This window comes from Gavia stellata, chromosome 4 (assembly GCF_030936135.1).
Source record: "Gavia stellata isolate bGavSte3 chromosome 4, bGavSte3.hap2, whole genome shotgun sequence".
Lineage (NCBI taxonomy): Eukaryota > Metazoa > Chordata > Aves > Gaviiformes > Gaviidae > Gavia > Gavia stellata.
The window spans coordinates 67,056,539-67,068,985 of NC_082597.1; the positions used below are offsets into that span (position 1 = coordinate 67,056,539).

The 12,447-nt window shown below is 47.1% G+C and overlaps 1 protein-coding gene across 7 annotated transcripts in view; it reads right to left on the minus strand.

Moving 5' to 3' along the window:
* The window catches only part of BICD1 (BICD cargo adaptor 1), a 181,368-nt gene extending 170,386 nt beyond the window's left edge, over nt 1–10,982 (minus strand). For all 7 annotated transcript variants that reach the window (XM_059816455.1, XM_059816460.1, XM_059816458.1 and 4 more), the window contains exon 1: nt 10,770–10,982. In XM_059816455.1, the coding sequence (XP_059672438.1) occupies nt 10,770–10,982 (213 nt within the window). The remainder of the gene's footprint in view (nt 1–10,769) is intronic.
* Between the last annotated feature and the right edge of the window lie 1,465 nt (nt 10,983–12,447).

Sequence of the window (12,447 nt, forward strand, 5' to 3'; positions counted from 1 at the left end):
CCAGAGGCTATGCCTACACAGACAGTTTAACCCAATTGTGAACTCCCCATGTACCCCCATTCCAAATGCTCTAGCTCTCTTAAAACTTGTATGCCAAAAGGTTGAGAGCTCTGCCTTGTTGGAAATACGGGGCCAGGATTCAGTGCAGTTTGGCATCCTGCATCTTGCCATGTGGGTGTGAGTAGATGAGACTCCAGTCCTGAGCAAGACGAAATCCAAATCATGCTGTGTTCATGTTTGGCCAACAGCCAAGCTTTTATAAATGAATTATTTCACCAAGCCACCTGTTCCCTTTTCTGACCCAAATTCCTATCTTTATACTTAGAGGCTTGCTGACCCTTTTCCATCTTCCTATCTGAGCTTTACAACTACTAGGAGCTGGTTTTCCTCCCCTATGTATCCAAAACAGAAGTTAAAACTGCAACTGTTAACAACTTCCAGCTTCCCTCTGGCATAAGTCAGTGATGACAAACAGCACTTCACAGTTCATTCTCAGTACACCGACATTTAAATCCAACCAGAGTGACTGGAAGAACCAAGGAAAGGCTGTTCGGAGTAGGTAGACTTCCCAGAGTGCATACTGAATGCATGGCACCGCTCCTGCTAACGGTGTATCATCTGTGAGCTCTGAGAGATCACAATTATATATAAACAAACACAGACAAAAAAGAACAGGAAGGAAAGATTAAGTTTATATAATTTAGTTGAAATCTTCCCAGAAGTGACTGACTGAAGTGAAAGGTGACTAACTCTAGTAACCGAGGTCGTCTTCTATGCTGCTTGGTTAAGCACAGTGTTGTATATATTACTGCTAGCACCGGGAAACTACTTGCTGTGTAGATGGGTTTAACACAGCTGTACAGCACAGAGGCAAATTAGGTGTGATTCAGGGGAGAGAGGGCACGGCAGGACTGTGTGGATAATGGGCCCCACTCCCAGCACTGATCACAAGGACTGAGTGCATTATCTAACCTCACTGGGCATCAATTTTCCTGTCTGGAGTTAAATAAATAAACAACCCCAGAAACCATACAATAATTTAAAAAAAAAGTTTGGTTTTCTAAAACCTTATGAAAAGGTATCTTCTTCAGCCAAACGAATTTTAAAGCTGCCTTAAAAGTGATCTTTCCAAGGATGATTTTAATAGTGAGGATGCTACAAAGCAGAGCTGACAAATCCTCTGCTCTTTCATTTTCAGCCCATGTTAAAGCAGCATTTCTAAGTATTTCTAGGATTCCCTCATGTAATTACAGTATCTGGGCACAGTCTAGTTTGCCACAAATTGCCACATTTCTTACATTCACACAATGACAAAAAGGGTCTTTAACATAAAAAATTCAGCTCCATGTATTATGGATCAGCAAATCAACACTAATTAAGGTGTGGGGCAGAGACTGAAAAAGGGAAGATAAAAAAGTACATAAACCATCATGGACAGGAGACGAATGCTGTACAAGAATGAGAGGCAGAAAATGAAAGGCTGCAGACAGCAAGGGAGGAACCACAAGAGAGAGGCAGAAAACGGGACTGGACCAATTTCAGTCTCAGTGAAAGCCTTTTGTTGCTAATAGTCTTCATAGCTCTGTCCCAAAACCCTAGATTTAGGACAGTGGCCTGCTTTTTCCTTTTAAGTTAATTAAACTTTGATAGTGAAAGAAATTCAGAAACACCAATAACCATAATCCCGAAACTATTTTTTAATACTACCGTCTACAGAGAAGTAGAGTTCCCATTAAAACACTAATCTGCAATCTAGCTTAATTTCTTCCTGCTTACTCCAGCTTTAAGCACCTGCCCTTGCCGAGATGCATTTTTCACCTTCTGACCAGTCCTAACTACTTCCATCTGTAGCTGGTCTGTACTCATGGACTACTTTCACAGTACAGCATGAAAAATTGCTGGCTTCTCCTCAAAATCATCTGCTGCTAGTGTTGCAAGTGTGTAAAGGGACAAAGGGTACATTCATGTCTCTCCATGCCATATCAGTTCCTCTAAATAAGGAATATACCTCCTCTCCTCCGCCATGAAATAGAGCGTTGTTGAGTTCATAAGGAAAGGAGGAAAGAAGAGGGCAATGAAAGTCAGGACACAAATACAAGACAGTTCAGCAGAAATGAACGCATGCTTTTCAGTTCCTGCCATTATAAATTAAAATCATCCCAAAGAAAAAATGTATGGTACAGAATTGTATTGAATTAAACATTACCCCCTCAGGTATCAGACAAATCCATAGCAAAGGCAACTGTGCAGCAGAGCCCTACAATGTAGCAGAGCCATGAGGGATGCAGGAACAGATTTTATTCCCGTTGTCCATATGCTGAACAAAACAGCAATGCAAAAACATGAGAGAAAACGAGGTGCTGAAGAACAAACGTATTTGAGCTCATCTGAAAAACTGAGAAGTTGTTCAAGAAGAAAGCTCTTTTTCTAGAAGCCCTCAGTGCAGCCAGAAACACATATGAACTTGCATGTATTTTCCTCCAACTGCCAATTGCATAAGGTACACAAAAGTTGTCCAGGTGCAAATTTAGTCTATATATCTGACTTTGAGAATGCTCCTCATTTACCATGATGAATGCTCGCACATTACTGTTTTATGCCAAATCTTGTTTTCTTCACCATTCTTTTGCCCCCGGTTGCACTTTCAATAAAGCCAGGTGTTCAATCTGACTGCTGTTGTGCATACAGACTGACAGAAAATCTTCAATGCAATACAGAAGGGGAAGAAAAGTATTTCACCTAAAGGAAGGTGAAAAGATGGTAGAAACGAATTTGTTTAATCCATTACAAAAGGCCTAATTCCAAACTGATGCGGACCTTTAGATTAAAATCTCTTCAGTGAGCCCTAATTTTACATTCTCGAGCCTTAGACAGTAAGTACTTCACAATAATAATGCCTGGCTCACCCATTAACACTTCAGTCATTTTGTATTTGGTACTAATTGAATATTTTCTTGAAAATCTACAGAAAATTAACTTTTCCATGACATAAAATCCAGTTGCAACTTCCAGTTATCTCAGAGGAGTTCAACCCAGATGACTGATTCAATCAGAATCCCTCAGATTAGAGAGGGATTTCTTAGATGAAAGAGTGAAAGTAAGAAAATAATTTAACTGTGGGGAAAAAACAAATTGAACTCTATTTAGATTTATTTTAGGAGTATGTAAGCCCTCAGTGCCTAAAGCTGACTATCATTGTTTAAGGGTTGGCTATTGTAGGAGGTCTAAAAATCATGTTTATCTGTACTGGCTCATAAGGATACAATGCAATTACTGAGAGCAACTGGCGATACAGGTCCCTGGGAAAAAAAAAAAGGTTCATCTACATTTTTCTTTGCATGCTGCCAAAGCTCCAACAATAGCCCTAATTTCCCCTAAGATGATTTCAGCTGCTTATGTTTTCTGTAGGCTAATGCACAGGATTCATTTCCTCTTAGAGGAAGCAGACCTGCTGTAATTTGATGAGCATCTCTTAACATCAGTACCTGTTTAAGCAGTTCATCCCGTCCCCCTCTTTCCTCAGCACGCATTCCTATCCTCGTGCTGACTTTTTGGCAATCCAGGTAAAACGATTTATGGGAATGTATTGTGAACCAGATCATGTAACCAATCTGGGTTACAGATAGCATACACCCCCTCCTCGGTTATTTTTAACTGAGGTCAGTTTTCTACCCTGGTGCGACAGTATGAACAGTTGCACAACTGAGAGCCAGAACAGGGGCAGGAATGACAAAGGGAGATGCAGGGTCGTCTTGCTGAGAGAAGAGGACATCAAACTACACCCTTAGTAACCCCAGGTCAATGCAGGCTTAATGACAAGCAAAAGAAAAAGAAATTCAAGCAAGAAGGGAGGCTGTGGCTCTGCTAATAGTCACTGTTACCAGGCAGCATGCTGTTAAGCATTGGGCAACTCACAGCAAGCTGCTACTGGAATTTGACAGGGCACAGGGGGCACCCCCAGAGACCTTGCGTTGTTCAAGGTCCCTTGCTGTCTACCTCCCTTCTTCTCTAGTCCAACCTCCTGCTCAAAGCAGGGTCAGCTCTGAGCTCAGAGCAGGTTCCTTAGGGCTGTATCCAGCTGGGGCTTGAAAACCCCCACGGAAGGCCATGCACAACCTCTCCGGGCAACCTGTGGCACCGCCTGTCCTCATGGGGAAACAGTTCTTCATTAAATCCGGTCTGAGCCTCTCTAGTTTCTATTTATGCCGGTTGTCTCATGTCCTCCCACCATGCACAACTGTGAAGAGCCTGGGTCTGCCTTCTCAATAACCTCCTTGTAGGTATGGGCAGGCTGCTGCTGGGTCCCCCACAGCCATCTCTTTTCCAGGCTGAATGAGCCCAGCTCCCTCAGCCTCTAGTCACAGGGCAAGTGATTCAGCTCTTGACCATCTTGGTGGTCCTCTGCTGAACTTGGTCTTGTTTATCCATGTATTTCTTGTGTTAGGGGACCCCAAAACTGGATGTCATTTCCCAGATGGGGTCTAACAAGTGCCAATTTGAAAGTCATAATCACTTCTCTCGACCTACTGGCTATGCTTCTGCTAATAACAGTCAAGGATGCTGTTAGCCTTTTCAATGTCAGGGCACACTGCTGGCCCACCTTCAGCTCACCGTCCTCTAGGATCCCCAAATCCTTTTCCACAGACCTGCTCCCCAGCCAGTCAGTCCCCAGCTGTAATAGCTGAATGAAAGCTTTGCAAGCTGCTGTTTGATTTTGTTAAGGCATTCCTTGCAAGCGTACCTCCCAAAATGAACTTCTCGGAGCATCTTCAGACTCTTTTTGTTGCAGACCTATGCTTATGAGGAAAGTGCAGAGTGATAAATGCCACTTAGGGCTCTTCTGGATCCAGCTGCTGTGCAAGCCCTTACGTAATGGTTTGATCACTGAAGTTCTTATATTGCCTTCCACGTGCTCCTTTCTGCATCTAAGTTTCCCGTACTGCTTTGCTCTCGTCTTCTAACCAGGCCAGCTGTGAAAGGTAACTGGCATCCTGGTTTCAGCTGGGATGGAGTTAATTTTCTTCGTAGTAGCTAGTATGAGGCTATGTTTTGGGTTTGTGCTGAAAACAGTGTTGATAATATAGAGATGTTTTCATTATTGCTGAGCAGTGCTTACACAGAGTCAAGGCCTTTTCTGCTTCTCACAGCACCCCAGCAGCGAGGAGGCTGGGGGTGCACAAGAAGCTGGGAGGGGACACAGCCGGGACAGCTGACCCCAACTGACCAGAGGGATATTCCATATCATATGACATCATGCTCAGCATATAAAACTGGGGGAAGAAGAAGGAAGGGGGGGAAGTTCAGGCTGATGGCGTTTGTCTTCCCAAGTAACCATTACAAGTGATGGAGCCCTGCTTTCCTGGAGATGGCTGAACACCTGCCTGCCGATGGGAAGTAGTGAATGAATTCCTTGTTCTGCCTTGCTTGTGTGTGCAGCTTTTGCTTTACCTATTAAACTGTCTTTGTCTCAGCCCCCAAGTTTTCTCACTTTTACCCTTCCAATTCTCTCCCCTACCCGACCAGGGTGGAGTGATCGAGCGGCTGCGTGGTGCTTAGTTGCCGGCTGGGGTTAAACCACGACAACTGGGTAAAAACTCTTCCATTAGCAGCGTATGCCTCAGAGACAGAGGCAATGTTGGCTGGGCTCTGGAGGAGACAGCACTGCAGAGAGCATCTGAGTGCAGTCCCTCCAGCTCACTCACCCTTGCCCTGTCCTCATCTTTGAGCTGGGCGTTAGGCAGCACAGCCTTTCTGAGTGTCACAACACGAACAGACACCAAGGACAAAGTGTTGAGATCAGGGTGAGATGCTGAAAATGTTCAGCCTCATCCGGCACAGGCCCACAGATGCTGTCACTGGAAGGAGGTGTAAAGATATACTGAGATGGCATCAGTTCACAGCTTTCTAGCTATGTATTTGGGACACATTTATCTTTGGGGAGAATTCAGAACATTTCATTGGGATTTATGAGTTGCTTCACACTTTCCTAAGCGTCCTGTGATGCAGACACGTGTGTACAGCAATCCTCATTTAACAGGGCTGTATTTGGGATAGGGAGTCATTCCCTCTTCTGCCTTTTTTGGATCCAGAGAAGTCCCAGAAGCTGTACACTTCAGCAATGGAAGAGGCAGAGAGGCAACTCCAGCAGCAGGCATGACAGAGGCTTCAGAGAACAGTGGAGGAGTTGGAGGGGCAGCACCGTGTCACAAGAGAGGGGAGATGGGGCTTGAGTCACCTGTGTTCAAGCAGTGCAGGGAAGAGCAGAACAGAAAAGAAGCTGCCAGAGAGAGCTTCAGCTCTATTCCTCAAAAACCCTTCTCAGTCACAGACCAAGAATTGTTCGTGGAAGCCCCATTACTAAACTGACTAAGCACTTCATAATCATTGACACAACATCTGCGTGAAGTAAACAAAACAAGAATTTTTGACCTGCCAAGGAGAGGGCTGCTCACCATAGCCTGGTTTCTAGTAATTTACCAAGGATAACTGGGTTTAAAGTAACACAAACACCAAACTGCATCTTCAACCTGGAAATCAGATAGTCAGCTCTATGTGTAATCCGGGGGAAGATTTTGTCTCCATAGGATGAAATACATAAAAGCCAAGAAGCCAAGTGAGATATTGCCTATATTAGTCAGTCAGAGAGGGAGTCAAGGAGTGGGACTTGAGGACCTACTCAGCTGCTATGTTCATGGTTTGATTCCCAAAGAGAAATATCTGCTTAGGATTTCCCAGGCCTAAATGTCTTCCAGAGTTGGACATCAAAGCTGTCTTCCATCTCCATTTTATCACGACTGGGTGTGACTGATATTTCTCCCCTTTAAAAACATCACAGGCTACCAGTGCACAGTAGCTAATCACAGAATCATAGAAGGGTTGAGGTTGGAAGGGACTTCTTGGGATCACCTCGTCCAGCCCCCCTGCTCAAGCAGGGCCAGCTACAGCAGGTAGCTCAGGTAAGATGATTAATATGAAGCCATTTTACACTTCATTAAAAGAATGAAAACTAACAACAAACATTATGCCTACAGCAAATGCAAGGTGAACATGTAAGACCACAAATACTAAAACCACTGGAAAATAGCTTCCATAAAATATGCTGGTCATTAAACTCCCACCTCAGCAAGACAGTGAAAACAGGCTACCTTCAATCCCATGACTAACAGCAATGAGTCTTATTCTCTGCATTCTTATGGACTGCAGGTTAAAAGGCACATCTGCTAAAGTAACTTTCTGAACAGAGGCCCCAAATCTATAGTGTTTTTACCACAGGTCCAAAATTCCACTAGTTTGAGATGTAATTGAGTGAGGCACAGAAACATCATTTACAGACTGAAACAAAAAAAAACCCTATGAAAATTAATAAAACTTTAAAAATAATAATGTTTTGTTTAACGCTACAATCTTGTCCAGCATCAGGACCACAAGTACTCCCTCTCATAACACTGAAAGCTGTTAAAGTCAACACAACAGAGTATACCTTTTCACTTTCTTGCCATTCAGTTCATTTTGGAAAACATAAGGTCGGTAGCTGATAGATGTCTCGAGTCTTTCCTGGACAGCTTACATGTGTAATAACTGCTCTAATTTGGAAGAAGTAGGTCACTGATCAAAACTTCAAAGTTTTTGTAATGTAAATCAATCTCATGGCCCAAAACATCAAAGTCTTAGGCTAAAGCAGAGACCTCTGAATACAGCACAAGAAACATCAGAGGTTGCTAAACCAATTCATATTGCACGGTGGATAGCATATATCCTGTATACAAGTATTAATATTTAATGTAAAGTATTGCAATTTGCTTTTACTTCAACATCTTATAATGGCCTTACTTTCCCATCTCACTCTCCAACAATGGAAATTATCATATAGCTGAGGCTCTGTATTGCAATCTACATGGAAAAGGCCCCGCTGAAGTTCACTGGAGTTTTGAATTACCAAGGAGTATGGGAGAGGACTTCAGATCCTAGACTGCTAAGCCATGACTGAGTAGTTAAAGATGGGCAGCTCTGTTTGCTGAGCAATAAATACAATGGACTCCTAACAACAGAACACAAGAATTTAATAATGAAACAGTTAAAAAAATGAAGACTTGCCTCAATAAAATTCAACCCCAGTAATTGAATCTGTTCCAAGAAGGTCCGCAGAAGGAGAGGTAATAGTCCTAAGCATAATCCTGCCCACACTCTTGCACCTACTATTCCTCATGAATGGATCAACTATTTGTTTCGAGCAAACCTGAGGCCTAATTTCTATACTCCAATATGACTTCAGAGAGGTTGCAGATGTCACGAGGTAAGAGCAGAAGCACAGATCCCCGCTGACATACTGGGAGTCTTGCAAGCTCCCATTTGTCAGTCATGGCGTTTTGATGTCCCACCATGCAGTCCACACCCAGGCCATCGTCCAGGACATCCTCTGCGGGGTCTGCTGGAGAAGACACACAAAGACCCTCCTCCACACATTTTGAGGGGGCGTCTGAATAGAAAAGCTGTCTTTGGACTCCTTCTGCCACTTTGAGAACTTTCAGGAAGAACCCTACAGCCCCAAAATCTACGCCCCCAAGTCTCTGCAAGACAATTTGCCCAAACCACCTGAATTCTGCCTCGCTGGTGTTGTCAGAGGCACCGTTTGCTTATGCCTCACAGTTATGAGTCTGATCTGCACTCAGGGAACAGTCATAATGTAGGTGGTAACAGAGGAGCTTAGAAAATAGATTACAATGGCAGGAAGGGATATGAGCAAATTCTCCTTTGCAGAGATTGATGTGCAGTAAGAATCAGTATGGTTTCTCCTATAAAGGTTAGAAGCTAGAAAAAAAATCTCTTGCAGCCTAGGTGGGGGATGGAAATGCCCTACCTGCAGCTATGGAGAGCTCTGGAATGGAGAGCCCCAGGCCTGAACTGGAAACTGGAGAGGCTCCACTCTTGCTTGGCATCAGGCAAACTACAGGATTTATCGTCTTCGTGGGTATCCTCAGTGTCCATGCTGTGGTTGGCACAGCATGAAGGCACGGCCCCACGGGAGACATTCTGGGTTGCAGAGCATGCAATCCCATTGACTTCAAGGGGAGGTAAACAGGAAGAGAATTTGTGCCCATCTTTCATTTCAGTTAATCGTGTTGACTAATCCCTTTAGTTTGATAATTTCAACTCAATTCCTTGCACTATCCCTTCTGTCTGTGGCCATGTACACCCATGTGTCGTCCTGGTGTCTGATCAGTCTTGTTTTGTACATTATTGTGATGGGATAACAGCTAGCTACAGCTCTGCTTATCTCTCCCTTTAGGGTTTTTTTTTTCCCCTAGAAATTGCATTGCAGTTTTCCCCCTTAGTTCTGTTCCTCTGTTACTGCTGGGTCATTTCAAATAGCACTGCCTTCATGCCAGTGCAAGTTATGTACCTCTATCCCTGAACCTGTGATTACTGGTTTCAAAGTCCCGAGCCTACTGCATAGGCTCAGCAGGGGTGGGGAGGCAGACATCACATTTAAGGACATCAATAGGCTTTTCTGAAAAACAGCTTTATTCTTCTTATTGAAAATATAATTTTTTCAACTCTTCTGGACACTGAACCAAGTCTGTAGCATAACTCATTTACCTGCAAGTAAAATGAAACCTTTATTTTATTAAAAATACATCTAAACATGCATCATTTAGTATTCTAAAGAATATACTAGTATATAATCTATCAAGTGGCTTCCCTCAATATGGGATATGTTCATGATTTCTAACTGAATAGCATTTCTGCACATTATATATAGCAATATGTTTTCGTAGAACAAAAAGATACCTTTTAAATTTGGGAGAATATGTCTGATACTTTATCTTCTCTTTTCAAAATATGTAATCAGTTACATTCTAAGACAGTACAAAAATACCATAAAATGTAGAGATGTGAGTGCTGCATATGTGTGTACACGCACCCCTTCTGTAGCTCCTGTGTATGTGCACTGTATCAATCTCAAGTTACTTCCCTTAATGATGAACGTAGGAAGGGTGATGGTATTTCAGAGTCATGTTTAGCAAAGCTGAAAGGCAAAGTGTAGCACTCCCCTACTTTATACTTTGAACGTTACAAAAACATGTTTGAAAGATAAACCAAAAACACCTCTCCGATCGAGTATTTTATTCTTTCAGCATGACGCAGAAGTTTAATTTCCACTGATGGGGGGTGACCTCAAGACTATTGTACGGCTACTTCACCCCCCTTAATGGCAGCGATTCCCCTGACTGGCAGAATAGAGCAGGTCTATAAATAACTTCCAAAGGAATTGTCTCTCTCCTCACGCACTGCAGGCAACTGTTTACATAGCTCCCGAGTCCTTACATACTAGGTTTGCTCAGCTCACATCCTACGGGCTGTTTAATTTCCTCTTCCTAAAAAAGCCGTGGACGATGCAGGTATGACTGGAGGCACCCTCCGGTGCTGCAAATCACTGTCACCAGAAGTTGTGGCTCCCGGCGGCAGCGGCCCCGGCTCCAGGGAAATTCCCCAGGGCAGGGGGGGTTGCAGTCTCGCGTAATCCGTCCTTAAGCTCCACGGTCCCGGCTGATCCCCCGGCCCCGGGAAACCCCTCCTCCCCACCCCACGAATCCCCGCAGCCACTCCAGGGCCCGGACATCCTTCCTCGCCCACCTGCAGGGGGCTGGCCCGGGGCTCCAGGGAGGGACACGCGTGGGGCGCCCCCGCACCTCCCCGCGCCCGGCGGGGCTGCGCGCCCCTGCGCGGCGCGGGGCGGCGGGGAGAGACAAAAGCCTGGGCTCGCTCACCTCCTTCAGCTGCTCCAGCTCCTGCTTGAGGCCGTCATACTCCGCCTCCAGCTCGTCGTACTGCTGCTTGAGGGTGAGCTTCTCCTCCAGCACCACCAGCCCATACTCCGCCGCCTGGATCTTCTCGTGGGTCGTCTCGGAGAGCTCCCGGGTCAGCCGCTCGATCTCGCTCTTGTAATGGTCCGCGCCCTGCAGCACCTCCTCCGCAGCCATAGCCCCGCCGGCACTACCGCGCCGCCGCGCCGCCGCGCCGCCGAGGCAGCCAGGGGGCGGGCGCGGCCGAGGGGCGGCACCGGCACCGTCCCCCCCGCCGCCGCCGGCCTGGGGATGGGGATGGGGATGGGGATGGGGATGAGGGCCGGGGCCGCCTGCGGCAGCCGCCGCCGAGCGCGGGGGCGGGCCGCCCCGCCGCAGCCGCGCGCCCCCCCGCCCCCCGGGAGGCGGCGAGGCCGCGCTCGCCTCCCCCGGCCCCGCGGCGGCCCCGACTGCCGGCGGCGGGGGCGCCTGGGCCGGGCGGGCGGGCGAGCCCCCGCTGCCCGGGGAGGCGGTGGCGCGCTGGAGGCCGGGGCGGCGAGTGGGGCGGCCGGGAGCGCGCCTTGGTGCGGCGGCTCCCGGGGAGATGCTGCGGCTGGCGCCCGCCTCTTCCCGGGGAGCCGCCACCTCCGCCTCCCTTCCACACGGTCCCTCCCCTGCGCTCTTTAAGATGACAGCGTCCTCAGGTTTGGCATTCCCCGCCGGGGAAGGGGGAAAGCAGCATTAAAGCGCGGGGGCACGGGCAGAAGCGCCCGGCGCGGTGGGTGCAGCCGCGGCGCGGTGGGTGCAGCCGCATCCCGGCGCGCCTCCCGCCGGGACGTCGTCTTGCGCTCGCCGCCGCGGGGCTGCTTCCGAAACCGCCCGGCTCCCCCGCCACTGCGCTGCTGGCAGCGGAGCGGGGCTGGCCGGCCCAGGTGCGATTTTAGCGCCTCTTGGTTTTCCTCAGCATGTTGCAGCGGCGGCCACATTAGCGGCGATGCTGGTAACAACAGAAGGGGAGATGCAGCCCAGTAAACTGCGGGAGCGGGAGGACAGCCTCAAGTACTCCCCTGCCATTTCGGGAAACTGGGAAGGAAGAGCTGCCCGCACCCTTCCCTGTCCCCCGTGAATGCACGTGGGAGTGGGCAAAGAAACCTGGACACGCAACTGCGGCAGGATCGGGGCGTTGAGCTAAGGCCACACTTCCATGACCGTTAGCGCAAGACCTCTGCGCTACCGATTAGAGAGCAGGACAAAACTGATTCAGATCGGATGCTGTCGCACCATTGTTGCTCTGTCAAATTAACCGGAGGACCTGATGCATAGATTATGTCAGTTTTATGCTGGCTTTATGCTGGCTGCAGAAAGACAGATGCTACTTGTCCAGCATAAAATTGGAGTGGTGCAGACAGACAGTAACTGATCTCGTACAAAGCCTGCCAGTAAAAAGTTAACACACCGGATTAGGGGCATTTTACATATTTGAACTGCAAGAGTGAGTTCATCCTGGATCAATGTCATAATGTCCCGTGTCGCAGCCTTTTTTGTTTGGTACTAGGAGTCTTAAACCCAATTTACTGTTTCTTCAAACCATGGCCTGCAGAGACCTGATCCTATTCATGTCGACCAAGTTTTGCTCTAAGTACTATCAGGATCGGGTTTTCAT